The sequence below is a fragment of the Neolamprologus brichardi genome, chromosome 14, assembly GCF_056152115.1.
Source record: "Neolamprologus brichardi isolate AB-2024 chromosome 14, ASM5615211v1, whole genome shotgun sequence".
NCBI lineage: Eukaryota > Metazoa > Chordata > Actinopteri > Cichliformes > Cichlidae > Neolamprologus > Neolamprologus brichardi.
In genome coordinates, this window is record NC_142117.1 from 19,333,334 (window position 1) to 19,348,635 (window position 15,302).

At 40.8% G+C, this 15,302-nt stretch overlaps 1 protein-coding gene across 1 annotated transcript in view; it reads left to right on the plus strand.

Annotated features, from left to right (window-relative positions):
* Window positions 1-12,939, plus strand: part of arhgef17 (Rho guanine nucleotide exchange factor (GEF) 17) — a 65,784-nt gene extending 52,845 nt beyond the window's left edge. Inside the window, exons 5-25 of the mRNA XM_006802066.3 lie at window positions 654-770; window positions 1,223-1,315; window positions 1,424-1,600; window positions 1,740-1,790; window positions 1,904-2,013; window positions 2,151-2,236; window positions 2,409-2,527; window positions 2,809-3,016; window positions 3,180-3,253; window positions 3,344-3,427; window positions 3,542-3,645; window positions 4,379-4,494; window positions 4,587-4,706; window positions 4,791-5,058; window positions 5,167-5,253; window positions 5,413-5,480; window positions 5,672-5,820; window positions 5,991-6,165; window positions 6,336-6,431; window positions 6,856-7,038; window positions 7,951-12,939. Coding sequence (XP_006802129.2) covers window positions 654-770; window positions 1,223-1,315; window positions 1,424-1,600; window positions 1,740-1,790; window positions 1,904-2,013; window positions 2,151-2,236; window positions 2,409-2,527; window positions 2,809-3,016; window positions 3,180-3,253; window positions 3,344-3,427; window positions 3,542-3,645; window positions 4,379-4,494; window positions 4,587-4,706; window positions 4,791-5,058; window positions 5,167-5,253; window positions 5,413-5,480; window positions 5,672-5,820; window positions 5,991-6,165; window positions 6,336-6,431; window positions 6,856-7,038; window positions 7,951-8,159 — 2,694 coding nt within the window. The 3' untranslated portion in view covers window positions 8,160-12,939. The remainder of the gene's footprint in view (window positions 1-653; window positions 771-1,222; window positions 1,316-1,423; window positions 1,601-1,739; window positions 1,791-1,903; window positions 2,014-2,150; window positions 2,237-2,408; window positions 2,528-2,808; window positions 3,017-3,179; window positions 3,254-3,343; window positions 3,428-3,541; window positions 3,646-4,378; window positions 4,495-4,586; window positions 4,707-4,790; window positions 5,059-5,166; window positions 5,254-5,412; window positions 5,481-5,671; window positions 5,821-5,990; window positions 6,166-6,335; window positions 6,432-6,855; window positions 7,039-7,950) is intronic.
* Window positions 12,940-15,302: the final 2,363 nt, after the last annotated feature.

A 15,302-nucleotide genomic window follows, 5' to 3' on the forward strand; every position in this document is an offset into this window, starting at 1 on the left:
TGTGAGACAGAGAGGACTGCATCCTCAGATTTCTTCTTCTTTTATTCCTTTTCTTTAGTGCCAGTTAAATCAAGGGGAAATCCACTAACGTGAAGGCTTCTTTGTGTGGCTTAGGAATTAAAATAGTAAAATAGTTTAATCTTATATGCCATTTGTTCTGTTGTTGTCTTCCCTGATTATTTAAACCTCTTAAGTGTAGCTGGTTTATACTGGAATTTTATGTTTTGCTTTGCAAGAAATTGAACAAGACTGTGGTGTCTGTGTTTCACAACAATCACCACAACAGTCGCCTCAAGCTGCTTTATATTGTAAGAAGAAGACCCTTTAATAATAGAGATAAAACCCCAGAAATTATATGAACCTTTATTGAACCAGCAGGGCTCAGTGCATTGTGGGAAGCCCCCAGCAGCTTAGACCTATTGCAGGATTCAGGGTCACCTGATCCAGCCCTAACTATAAGCTTTATCAAAAAAGACATTTTTAAGTCTAATCTTAAAAGTAGAGAAGGTGTCTGTCTCCTGAATCCAAACTAGGAGCTGAAAGCTGAAGGCTCTGCCTCTTATTCCACTTTTAAATACTCCAGGAACCACAAGTAAGCCCTCAGTCTCAGTGCACAAACTTACTGAAATGTCCTCTTTTTCCTCTCTCTCTAGTTCTCCAAAGAAGCACTAGCTAACATGTACTCTGCATACATTGACAACTTCCTCAATGCTAAAGATGCTGTGAGGATTGCCAAGGAGGCCAAGCCAGCGTTTCACAAGTTTCTCGAGGTGAGTGTTGGATTAAAAAAACGTATTTTATACATAGTAACGATGCAAGCTTGTCCACTACCAGCTTTTTGTTAGTGACAAAAATGTAGCTTCAAGCTTTAAGTTATGTGTTGCTTTCAGTGTTCTCATTTTTTTTTCTATTTTATAACCATCATCCAGCTTCATGGCAGGCAGGGTCAGAGTCAGAGAGACTTTATTTATACCTAAGGGGCAATTCAGATAGATGATACCTTGCCGACCATACATACAATACACAAACATCACATTGGGGGGACAGGTCAGGCTAGGTAGCACTGGCCGGTTGACAGCAGGAGCAGCTGCTGTGGAACCACTTCACCATCTTGTGGTAGAGATGTGAATTACAGGATTGAGCCAGCTGTAGAGCCACAGATACTGGTGGTTCTTATATCATCCACTTTGTCTTCATTCCCCCCCTTCTTTCAATCTAACAGCAAAACATGCGTGAGAACAAGGAGAAGCAGGCTCTGGGTGATCTGATGATCAAGCCGGTGCAGAGGATTCCTCGATACGAGCTGCTAGTTAAGGTGGGTGATTTCAAAATCGAACTATGAGCCTGCTGTGAAAGTTACTCAGACTGTTTAGTGATGGAAAGCCCACTTAAACGGAGATGAATGTGTTGTTGTTTGTTCAAGGATTTGCTCAAGCACACTCCAGAGGATCACCCAGACCACCCGTACTTACTGGACGCCCAGAGGGACATTAAACGACTGGCGGAGAAGATCAATAAAGGAAGACGCTCTGCTGAGGAGGCAGAGAGGGAAGCCAGGGTCATCCAGGAGATTGAGGCACACATAGAAGGAGTCGAGCACGTGAGACATTTGCTTACCTCTGCTGATTTTAGCTTTGTTGTCTGAGCGTTGTATTTTTTCTAAAGCCGCTTTCACCCAGCATAAACAATAAAAACAATAAAATAAAACAATAACCTCCTTATATGTGTGTTTGTCTCAGATTCTAAACCCCCAGAGGAAGTTCTTGAGACAAGAAATAGTCATGGAGGCGGTAAGAAACACTCCTGGAATTATATTATAAAGCTGTATTATATTATAAGGTGTGATCCTCTTGTGAAGGTTACATTCTTCTAACCCTGTACTTGTGTTCCTGTCTCTCTGTAGAAGACAGTGGGTGGAAAGAAGGATCGTTCCCTCTTCCTCTTCAGTGATCTGATCATCTGCACCACTCTCAAGAGGAAGTCTGGCTCATTAAGGCGCAGCTCCATGAGCCTGTATGTAATGCACACAGGCCGTCAGAGCACAGTTTCTAAACCATACTGCCCCCTGGTGTTAAACAATATGTACACCAGATGTTCACTTTTTTTTTCTCGATTACATCTTTCCTGTTTTTCCCTTCATCCCTCCTCAGATACTCTGCTGCCAGCGTGATTGATACTTCAAGTAAATACAAGTTTTTGTGGAAACTTCCCCTGGAGGATGTGGAGGTGGTGAAAAGTAAGACTCTTATGCTGCAGTTTGTGTAGAACATGGATCTTTAAGTCATATCTACCACCGAAACACACAAAGAACCAAAATAATTTTGTTGTTTGGTACTTTGTTATATAAAATCACCTGGAGAAGTAATGTGGAATTTGCTTTTTGCTGTTTATTTTTCACCCTTTTCCAGGCTCCACGCAGGCAACAAATAAGGACAGTATCCAGAAGATGATTGGCCGGTTAGATGAGGATCTCAGCACGCTGGGTCAGATCAGCAAGCTGGCTGAGACCCTCAGCCTCCCACACCAGGTGCTGTGAAAGATGCAGTGACAAAAAACTCCATCGTTCTCTCTCTTTGCACATCTACTTTTCTTGGACACATGGAAACTTGTTTATTTTTGATCTTTCTAGTCTCCTCTTTGAAATATTCAATTATATACAGGTTGTTACAGAGACATAAAGAAAAAACTTTATTGAGCGTTTCATCTTTTCTCTCTTTCGTCCTCTTTTGTGCGTTTGCGTTGTGTTTACAGCTGAGTGTGCGTGGCACTCTGAAACTCAATTCTACCCTTTTTTCCTTTTTTTTTCAGCCCCTAGACGAGGTAATAAAGGATCTGATGGCCTCGGTGCACAGGGAGCTTTCGGATAAACAGTCGTTGGCCTTCAGTATGACCTTCCTGCCCACGAAGCTGGAGTTGACCACTACTTCTGCAGAGACAAGCTTCATTTTTGAGTTTGCTACGCCCGATGCTCGCTCCAGCTTCGAGCAGGCCTTCGAGGAGGCCAAGAAAAAATTAGGTAAGTGGAAAAAAGATTTAGAGTGAGATACAGTATTATTTTCTCCACTAGTTCAGGAGCTGAAGCATGTGGGTGATTTCTTGTCTTGCTTGACTTTCTTTAAAAAAAAAGCTCTTACTTCGATCTAAATATGGCTAATTCTTTTTGTGTCACGTGTATTTAGCGATGAATAAGGACCAGTGGGACCCAGAGTTCCTGAAGGCCATTCCCATTATGAAGACCCGCAGTGGAATGCAGGTAAGAGCAGCGTGAAGAATCTACTGTGAAGCCGCCCTTTTTTTTTATCCACAGAACAGAGGAACTCATTACTTTGCTGTTTGTCTCCAGTTTTCATGCGCCTCTCCCAGCCACAGCTGTCTAGACAGCGGATGTGAAGTGTGGGTGTGTAACAGTGACGGATACGTGGGACAGGTGAGAAGAGATTGGATGTGATTATTCCGTGTTGTCTGATCAAAAAGAAAGAAAGAAAAACAAAAAACAACATAATTTGGATTCTGTAGACTGATGCTGATGTTTCCTTTGCAGGTTTGTCTGCTGAACATCAAAGATGAGCCCACAGTGGAGGCGTGTATCGCTGTCTGCTCAGCCAGGATTATCTGTATTGCTGCAGTACCGGGACTTAAGGGAAGGTCAGTACACACATACTCATGAACGGATGTGACTGAGTGCACAGATAGACAGGTTGTCTCTGATTTAGAAAAGAATAAATCCGATGATGCTATGTTGAAGATCTTTAATGAAAAGTTTTTTCCAATTTCACTGATCTGTTTTTCTACAAAAAAGAAAGTTATTTTTGTTTCTTTTTAACCATATAAACTGGGCTAAAAGTCAGCCATATAGTATTACCTATTAATGATCATTAATAAAGTTGATCCATCTACTGTTCACTGAAGCATCATCAGAAATAGTCTCAGGGGATGGGTGGCTGTCAAGAAACCATCCTTAAGAAAGGGAAACACAGAGGAAAGGCTGAAGTATTCTTCATGTAATTTACACAAGACCTGGTCTGAAAATCAGTGGCAACAGGTCTTAAGACTTCAAATCAAGAGGGGAGACGTGCAACATTCAATATTAAATATTATCCGACTTTCAAGCTTATTGTACAAACTCTGTTTTTGCTTGCTATGCTGTGTTTCCATCTATCCCTTCAAGTACCTTCTATTTCCCAGGACTTTTTCCTATATACTGCTCCATTAAATCTGTTGAAGAATTTAAATACCAGTCAATATTAGACCCCACAAAATCTTTAATCTTTTTTTTTAATAAAAAAAAAAACCCAAACAAACAAGATCAAGTGTGTATCTAACGACAGCTACTGTCTGTTCCTGACTTTATCTTAACTAATCACTCTTGACTTCCCAGGGAGCGTGGATCAGAGCCTCCTCTTGCACCTACCTCTGTGGCAGCTGGTCACACCCAGCAGCAGCTCCTCATATCCATTTCTCAGTCAACTCCAGAATTAACAGAGCAACCCACAGGTGAGTTAGTGGCTTTCTAAATTATATCACTTCATGTTCTTCTTGCGTAAGGTCTTTTGTGAAATTTGTGAAAATGCATCAATTGTATCCAGGACCAGGGGCGGAGCTTGTTCCGTTTGACAGTGACGACACAGATGACGAAGATTCCCCCAGTCCCTCTTCAACCCTACAGAGTCAGGCCAGTCACTCCACCATATCGTCCAGCTACGGCAGTGAGTAAACACTTCGGTCACACACACTTTATTTACACCCTCACGGTCTCTACCAGTCCTTCAAATCTCATCTTCACCCCAAAGATGACGAGGGTCCAGGCTCCAAGGACATGGCTACAGAGACCACCAGCAGTGAGGAGGAGCAGGAGTTCCCAGTGCCGAGCTCATATGGCTCTCAAGGGATGCTGGGGGTCGGTGGCGTAAGCCGCGTCCACGCAGAGAGTCCGATGGATGGCCGTGCCATGCGCCGATCGTCCCGAGGATCTTTTACCCGGGCGAGTCTGGAGGATCTGCTCAGTATCGACCCAGAGGCCTACCAGAGCTCTGTGTGGTTGGGAACGGAGGATGGATGGTGTGTGGAATTACTGACCTGTGTGCTCAAGCGATTTTGATAAGCTATCTTTGTTTGTTTGTTGGTGTATTGCTTTCACCTAATTTTCTATGGTGCTGCCTTTGTTAGCATCCACGTGTACCAGTCCTCAGACAACATCCGAAACCGTAAAAACAGCATGAAGATGCAGCACTCGGCGTCCATCCTCTGTATACTGTGAGTCTGCCTAGCTAACTTTAAAGTAATAGAGAATTATTCAAAAACAAATTTCAAAGGTCAGGAATGCTAGATCTTATTGGATACTATCTAAATCCTGCTTTTACTTTACCTCCTTTCATTTTTCCTTTTCACATCCTTCCTTTTTTCTTACTTCAGGTATTTGGACAACAAAGTGTTTGTGTCCTTAGCAAATGGAGAGGTGATTGTTTACCAGAGAGAAGCAGGTAAGCTCAACTGTGCACGTGATTGGAGTAAGCAATGGCTGAAAAAGAAAACGCTGTAGTGTTTGTTTTGGCATGCAGCACTTTTATTTGTCCCCGATCACGGCATCATTCCCCTTCTGTCTTGCATCCTCACTTGACCGTCCTGGCCTGGATCTTTAGTAAACTGTGTTACTGTTGATCTGGATTTGCAGGTAGTTTCTGGGACCCTCAGTCTTCTCAAACATTAGTTCTGGGTACACCTACAAGTCCTGTCACCAAAATGGTTCCCGTAGGAGGGAAGCTGTGGTGTGGCTCACAGAACAGAGTCCTTATCATCAACACAACTACACTAGTACAAGAGGTAGGTGGAAAGAATAGATGAGAGGGAAGCAGAGAAAGATTGGCTTTGTAGGTCAGAATCTGGAGGCTTTAGATTCACATCGGAATAAAAGGCCAGGCTGACGAGACTGACAAGCAGGAGCACTGGCGCGGAAGAAAGTTTACCCCCGTCTCTTTCGTTGTTCCTCCCAGCACTGGTTCCAGGTGGGCACTGACAGCAGTCGGTGCGTGACATGCATGGTGGCATACAGTCAGGGTGTGTGGCTGGCGTTGCAGGGCAGTGCGCAGGTCAAACTATACCACGCTCAGACCTGGGAGAGCCTGACAGAGGTCGACGTAGCACCAGCTGTGCACAAGATGCTTGCAGGTATGCAGAAAGACTTTTTATGTGTTTTAGTTGTTTGTAGTATTATAGTTCTTTTTATAACATTTTCATTTTTCAAACTAGTGGAAAGAAAAAGTGTTTGTCATTTTTAAACTTTAACAGTGTCTGACCACTGTCTGTTATTAATCTGACTTTGTTTGGTCCCTGTTCAGGTGCAGATGCGATCATCAGACAGCACAAGGCTGCCTGTCTGAGAATCACAGCCCTGCTAGCATGTAAGGATCTGCTGTGGATCGGCACCAGCGCAGGTAAGAAAACATGTTTAAATGGATTAACCAGATTTTTAACTTGAATTTGCTATTAAATCAAGATTAGAGTGCGATTTGACATTGTTTTTTGTATGTGTAAATGACCACCTTACTTAGTTCCTATGGACCCCAAAGCACTTTACACTACATTCAGTCATCCACCCATTCACACACTTGTGATGGCAAGCTACAGTGTAGCCACAGCTGCCCTGGGGCGCACTGACAGAGGTAAGGCACTGGCGCCACCGGGCCCTCTGTAGGCAACGGGTGAAGTATCTTGCCCAAGGCAAGGCCCAAGGACACTGTCGGAGCCGGGGCTCAAACTGGCAATCTTCCGATTACAAGACAAACTGCCAACTCTTGAGCCACGATCGCCACCATGTGTGGCTCAAATAGCTCACTACGAGCTTCTGTTTTGTTCCAGGGGTGGTTCTTACGCTGGTGATCCCAGCAGTGAGCTCAGGAACTGTGGCCGGGACTCTGAAATTTCCCCTGGTGCCAATGGGCTCAGCTCACGGACACACGGGCCACGTCCGGTTCCTGACGTCAGTCGAACTACCAGAAGGGTTTGACATGAACTTCCCTCCTAATACAAGTGACCCCACAGGTTAGTGCTGCTTCCTTTTTTTGACATTTATTATCAAAAAAATTTCTAACTAGTACATATCACTGATGTAGTAAGGATCATTCTCTAATTTATTTATTTGTTAAATTAAAATATTATATTATTTGAATAATTACACCTTTCTTAGCCATACATTTGTTTTTAAATTAAATGTATATATTTTTAAAATTAATCAATCAAAACACTACAAAAGTGCTCATCCCCACAGTCATGTAAAGTGGACAAGCACTGTGTTTTGTGTGCTTATTTATTTTTTCATTCAAATGCAATAAGGTGTATATATCACAATCAATTCCTCATAGTAGGTCCAGTGTCTCTCCTCATTTGTCTGTTTTATCTCATAATTTCATAAGAAGCTTTTAGTTGAAGTTGCTGGTATGACATATTTTACTGTTAGGGAATTGTAAGAGGGGAAAAAAGAATTATTAAATGGCAAACTGTAATTTTATGAGTTAAAAATCACTTAGATGTGATTTAATGCCCCTGAGGTTTAATGCCATTTTGTAAAAAGCATAAAAATTTCATGAAAATTGTCACTGGTTTTACCTTCTTTATGGATTTGTAACAGCAGACCGTTACTTACTGACCATTACTTACTTAATGACTATTGCATGCTTCTTTAGGTAAATGTATAAAAAAGACTTTTTTAAAAAACATTATGCTATCATTTTTGTGAGCACATGAAGTCAAGAAGTTACGTGATAATTTAGTTTAAATGTCTTTGTTAAATGTCTGAGTTTAAATAAGCTTAAATTAATCTTAAGAGATCAATTTTAAGACATCTTGCAGACCCAAAACCGAACATTTGTGTAGAATGACTTTTAGGTTTGTACATATCTTTTCTATTTTGCTTCAGAAATATTCCAACTTCATTCATTTATGTTCATCTTTTAGGCAATCAGTCCCAAAACAGCAGCACAGTTGATGGAAGTCTCCAGAGGCGCGACTCCGCACGCCGCCGAGCTTCTGCGCACATCCCTCCAAAAACCAACCATCTAGTCATTTCCGGTGGCGATGGCTACGAGGACTTCAGACTGACTAATAGCAGTGAAACAGTGGGACGGGATGACAGTACCAACCACCTTTTGCTTTGGAGGGTTTGAGACAATCGAACTGTTAGTTTTACCGACCTGACCCAGCCTCCCTCTGGCTGAAATCAGCGCACAAGCTCCTCGTCCTTTAACCCCATCAGACTCCTCACTTTTCGGTGTTGCTGTTGCGTTCTTCTGCTCGGTCCGCTGGTCTCTATGTGCGTAACGTGGCTGTCGACTCCCCGGACTTCCTAATGAGTACGATCACTTCAAATCCAGTTTTCTTGTGTTAATGTTTCTGATGATGTGCATGTCTGTGTGTGCTTTTTCGGTTTGTGGCATCGGCCGAGTATTGTCGGCAAAAAAAAGGTGTTTAGACTGAAGGAGCCAGAAAGAGACAGAGAACGGAGACTTGAACTATCACAGATGGACATATGTTCAAAATGCGAATGACAAACAAGAAAAGTCGACTTGGATTCTGCAGAGTCTCTGCACACGAGGCTGAAAGCGGACATTTATGAAAAACTCTGGCATGAATCAGGTGAAGCATGAGCTTGTCCTTTGAAATTATGTTTTTTGGAACGAAACACTTAATCTTAACTTGAGCTTCACATAAAACGCCTCCCAGCGATCTATAAAAAAATCAACAAAAGTGAAAGATATTAACACAGACTGTAGTTTGATGGATATTTGGAATAATGAATATGCCCTTGTTTTTTCATCTAGATTTTAAGCATATCGAAGTTTTAAATGTCTGATCTTATAAGGAAGTGAAGGACAAACATCAATTCCACTGCCATCGATAATACATGTTACTGCTAACATCATCTTTCCTCCTGTTTAGTGAGAGTAAGCATCATTTAAGTGCAATATGTGGCAGTAGAGGTATGTAACAAGACTGAACACATATACTCCCATACATTCATGCACGGCCTTCACTCAGTGAGTCAAGAGATTTGTGAAAACCACGTGTGTTCTCTGTAGAAAATCACACCAACATTTATCTTTTTTTCTTCTTCACATATTGAATTTTTGTTTAAGATGACAGAAGTGTAGATGAAGCAGTGTCCCACTACTGGTAGAGGAAAAAAAAAAGTAGATTGAAGACATTCCTTCTTAACGCGACTATGCCAAAGCCTTTTGTGTGCTAATGTGTTGACACTAAGGGATCTGAAAAGATTTCTTTTGCCGTGAAATTTTCAGTGTTTGGAGCGTTCTGTCACGAGGAGAGATAGGTGATCTTTAAAGATGACGATAGGCTGTGGTAGCAGATGAAGATAGTTATGTACAGTATTTATGGTTTTGATTTTTAGCGCCGCCTTTTACAGCACTTAATTTATAGAAGATGTAGCTTCCACTTTTCTTTTCAAGTTTAATAACGAGGAGGCTCGGTTAACAAAATTGATTACCAGGAGACAGATCTGCACACGAGGGGTGTAGGGATACAGTCCGGTCATGGTTCGGTACGATTCACAAGACTGGGTTCTTGCACTGTTTTGCATTATTTCCCTTTGCGCTGCATCTCAGAGCAGCTTTTAGGCAGACTGAAAACACAGCCACTCAACCTCATAATTGTATGGAAGTTTGTTCCGCAGCCATCTTTAAGAAAAATTTTGAGTTAGCGCGTCGAAATTTTGATTTATTATCCTGAAATTTCAAGTTGCGTGGCTTGAAATTTCGACTTACTCAGAAAAAACTTGAAATTTTGAGATGTATTACCTAATAATAACTAAATACCTCAAAATTTCGACGTAGCTCTGTCACTGTCACAAACAAGCTTCCATATGATTGAGTGCCAACTTCTAGAATATGCCTACATTCTTTTCCAGCTCCACTGTGTGTATTGTGGCACTTTCTTTACAGGACATGTAGCGCTAAAATGTATGGATACACCTCAAACACACCACATCACACAGACAGGTAGCAGTAGCTGCCAGAGAACCAGATGCTTGTAATAAGGAGAATAAGGACAAATGCTGAGCAACTGCACGTGCCTTCAGAGAGATAAAGGTTAAGCCATTTCACTTACACATGCACAGTGACAGTGAAAAGTCAGCTCTGCCTCATCTTATAGCAGTGGAAGCAAATCATGACTACAGCTTGCACACACACACACACACACACACACACACACACGCTCGCCAGACCGGCTTTGGGGTTAATCTGAGATTGTGTTTGATCCCTCCAAGCCTAGCAAATACTGCATTGCACCTTACCAGCCATCTGGGCACTTCTCCTCAGCTTTTCCCACATCCATACATGAGGATCCACTGTGAGAGATAGGCTAACAGCTAAGAGGATTAGCTGGCCTTTGTGATAGCTGCTAACTAGCAAGCGAGCCTCTGTTAAAGTGTAAAAAAGTGCTACTTAAGTGCTCTGTTATCCAGTTGGAAAGCATTTTCAAAAAATAGCTTTTTTTCTGGTTCCTCTGTTGAAGAAAAATTCACGTAGCCTGTTAGCAAAAATTAAACGACTAGCTAAACATTTTGGGACGCATACTTATTCGGTTTCTTGCCGAGAGTTAGCTAAAAAAGATTTATATAAATCTTGTGTGTTTATGAGAACAAAAGTTAAGAAAAAGCTAGCTTAAAAAAACCCATCTACCAGTGTTTTTGAGGAAAGCTAATACCAAACAAAGTGTGTCGGGGTTTATGTCAGTTTATAAAAAATGAAAAAATAAAGCAGCGAGCTTAGAGGTTAACTAGCTAACAGTTTTTTGTTTTTTCAGCTCATAGCGGCTTCACTATTTCCCATGATTATGGTTTTAACTTCTCATTTACCATATAATGTGATCCTGGTGTCATGGTTTATGGTACACTTAAGTAACTCTCACAAGAAAAATAAAAGGTAACGGTTTAAAATTTTCAGTTTCCGCTAACTTTGAGATAGCAGACATTTATTAATTTTTTTAAATGTTCAACAGAACTGATTAATGTCAGTGTGTCTGTGACTGCCTGAGATAAAATTTTGTGTATTTTTGCTGGCTTGAGAGCGTCAGAAATCCCTGCAGAAAAGGAGTTAGTAGCCATATTGGTCAACAGTGAAAAAACATCTGTGCGCTGTCTCTGCTATATTTTCATGGTGTGGGGTCTAACGTAACATTTTCCTAAGTTTTAAAGTACGGAAGCCTGTTTCTGCCACTGGGAAAAACAAAAACAGACAAACAAACAGTTACTCAAAAGTTGAAATTTCGAGATATGGAGTCTGTAAGTCAAAATTTTGAGATGCGTAATTTCGAAAGTTTGAGATAACCTGAACTTTGATACAATAGCTTAAAATTTTAAATGAGATCTACCTGGCTTTTAGTTTTGTGTGACAGAAACAAGCCTCCAAAGAAAAGAGTTTGGTCATGGTCAGCAAGTTTGAATACAGCTTTTTCATAAACGTAGGTTTTCTTCCACCTTAACCGTATACTTTTACACTGCCTCAGTAGTCACACATGTATAAATCATTGAATAATCACATTTTCAGCAAGAACATTTTAACCCAGTGAAAATGAAACTGAACTGCTTCACACACAACCTTTCTTAACGTCTTAAATATGAAGTAAAAATAATCAAAAACCCGCCATCACTGTAACTGTCAGCAACATGTTTGTAAACCTCCTCATGCCCATTTGTGAACCGAGTCTTTATTGTTGTAAATATTGGTACATACTGCCTTTTTTCTGTAAATAGTGCACCCATGGTCCTCAAGTGTTGATATGAATCTAATGGCATATTTTTATATATTTGTGTAAGGTTTGTTTTTCCTGTTTGTATTTTTCTCCCCTTCCCCTCTGGCATGCGCTGTCAGTCATGTTTAAGTTATAACTGTCATAGATCTTACAAAAAAGAAGGCAAGACGACCCCTGACAGATATTCATGTTTTCACTCCAGAACATGCTGATGTTTGCCTTGTTACAGATGTGACCAGGAAGGTAAAAAAAAAAAAGGAAATAAATAAGAAGCTGCAGTTTTGCACTGCCGCCTGGTCGTAACTCTGTTGGACATGTTGCAGCTGTGATGATGAGTCTATCAGAGTTGCTTCCTGTACGTAGCTGTCCTTGTTTTGTCACTGTGGTTTCCTCTTTGTAATTAAATCAGTTCACTGGCTCCAGTTTGTGCTCGTTTTCAGAAAGTTTGCACTTTACAACAAAGTATGTGTAGTCATGTGTGCACATTGCTCAAGAGTTGTGCGGTGCATTAGACATCATACAAGAGCTGGTTGGAAGGAAAAGTGTGTATTTCCCGACTGGTTTCTGGATGCTGCTGGCAGGTGGTGGATGAAATCAGCTACAAAGAAGGTGCTTCAAATCTTCATTTCCAGTTTGTGTCGCACTTTTCCCAGATACCAAATGGATAGTTTTTGCAGACAAGTCTGTCAGTTCCAGTTAAATTACTGCAGGAATATGCTAGTGACCAAAGCAACCACAAGGTGGTTTTTGCCAACTGACTGGGGAATACACATTTTATGCCTAGTGACAGGTAGTTGTCAGGGTTGATTGGTCTGTAAGCCTCTGTGACTGGGACTTGGATCAATTTTTGTCCCAACAGCTGCCATCAACCTCCACCAACAACCCGCAAGTAGTTGGAGATACTCATTTTGCCCGTAGGATCGGTGGCTGTTAGATGGTTGCAGACCAGTCTACCCCTTCGTTACTTGAGATTTATTCACTTTATCCTACACTGTCACCATGATTATCACACCCCGAAAATGTTGGACAAATTAAGTGCTCAGATGTTTAGAGCCTCATTATGAGGCTCTGTCCATCCGTACACGGGTATTTCGGTAGCTTCATTTTAATGTAGTTTGCTGTTTTGTCAACACTTAAATGTTTAAGTAAATGAAAATGTATATTTAAAAAGAAAAATACCTTTGTTTGCGCTGTTATTGTTTCGCGGTTTCTCATTTTCCAAATCTCCATCTGTTTTTTCGGCATGCTCTTGATAAGCATTGAATTTAGCATTTTTACGTGGACTGAGGTGTTTTTCAATAAGGTAGTTTTTGACTAACATGGTGATGTGATTCTTGGATGTTTATCCAAATTGCACTTTTTGAAGTTTTCTCCTATGTTTGATAGGAAAGTAGATAAAACGAACAGAATACCAGTGTTTGTTTCTTTTGCTCACAGACATTAAATTAGTGGAGTTTTTCTATTGAAACTATGATATAGTACAAATTGGTGAAAAAAATAATTCTGACCAATATTCTTCACAAGTTACTGTGTTCAGTACTGTACAGTTGCTACCAAAACACTCACTATGTCCAATTATATTGATTGAAAAACAGGCTAATTTCATATACACAACAAAATAATTGTACATACATACACGTTAATAAGATGACAAATTCGAATATCCCTTTGTTTCTTCTTTGTTTCTCACATTCGTGAATGATACTGAGCTTACCCTCACGGCCTCATGACGACAAACAAAGTAACCCCTGTGATTTTCAGCAGGCTATTGCCACTCAACTGCCTTTTAACCCACTGACCTACAATGATGTGTATTGTGATATGATAGTCCTGCAGTATAATTGAATGCGGGACATTTAGAGCACACACACAAATCCACTTGTCCCTCCCTACTTAATGACGACTTGCACACGTTGCAGCGTCTCCACAGAGTATTCAAATGTACTAAACAGTGAGGATCTGTATGATGACTGAAGGAGTCAGCACAGAGATTTGTCTGTGCTTCCTCAGCATCACTGAGAAATATTGTGAGTCATTGCCTGACACCAACTCAATAGTCCAAGCAGTCAGAAGATGGAAATCTACTTCATCGCTAATATCAGATGAAACAATACTGTATTACAGTATTTGAAAAAAGCAAGAAGCGTGTATGTGTACACCCAAGAGTGCCTGGAATTATAGATATTGTGATCAGTGTTAATCACTTCACCTAGAAGTGTTTTTAATGTTGTGGCTGATTGGTGTAGAGAAACTCTTGAACAAAATAACACCCACTGGGCATCAATTTGTGGTAATTTTGGGCTTTTAATGATTGCTTGAATTTATTTTTGGATTTTCTCTAAGTAGCACAGAGTCAAAATTATATTATATATATTATATATACAAAACACCCCCACTAATATTTGGTTAAATGTTCTTTACTAAGTTGTATCTCGACCAGACACTTTTAGTGGCCATCAACAAGCTTCTGGCATAATGCTGGTTGGATATTTCACCACTCTTCTTGGCAGAATTCTTTAAATTGTTTCAATACCTGGCAAAGACACGGCTTTTATGTGTGGTCAAACTTTCAATAGGGTTGAGGTCAATGAGGTCACTCCAAAAGCTTAATCTTAGCCTGCTTTAACCACTCCAAAACCAGTTTTGATGTGTGTTTCGGGTCATTGTCCTGTGGGAACACCCAACTGTGTCCAACTTTCAAATGAGAAGTTGAAGAATTTGGAGTTAGTACTCCTTTTGGAGCAGTAGCTTCTTTCTTGGTTGACACCCTCTCGGTCCATGGCGAGGTAAAACAGGGTTCTCTGTGGAAAGAGATGTTGGTGTCAGGTTCCTGGGTTGTTTCCTGAAAGTCCTAACCAACTTCCTCTCATCTGACAGTGACAGTTTGGGTCTTCTTCCAGATTCTGGCAAAGAGGCGACACATCCAAATACGATTATTCGGAATAATAATCTTGGAATCTGCAGGTGTTTAGAAATGGCTCCAAGAGACCTTCTGAACTTGTAAATCTACAATTCTGCTTCTTAGATCTTCAGAGTTTCTTGGACTGTCCCATTATTCTGAGAGTTTGTCAGGCCAATAACTGCTGTCAAACAAATTACTTTCATGACAGAAAAGAGAAACTACCAGCTGAAGTCAATCATGATCACTAACAAGAAGTTAGGCCTTGTCTTTGTCATGTTAAAACACATTATACACTTGTGTATGCTGAGGGCCTGCACTGCACTGAAGCCCTCACTTCATAAAAATAGAAAGATATATGCACATCCACACCAAGGGGTGGGTGGAGGGGCCAGTTGCTGGGAAGAAAACATGCAGACAGTAAAAAAAGAAAGAAAAACACTTGGTCACTGCTGGGCTCCAGTTTTATGTATTTAATGCACCACAAATATGAAGGTTTCAAGCATATTTGCTTTTCATAAGACACTTTTACACTTAGTGGCTCTGCTACTATTTTGAACCGTGAATCATTCAAAACGACTCCAGCAGAATCCAAGAAAATCTGAAAATGAGCATAATAGGTCCCTTTTAATATTACTTA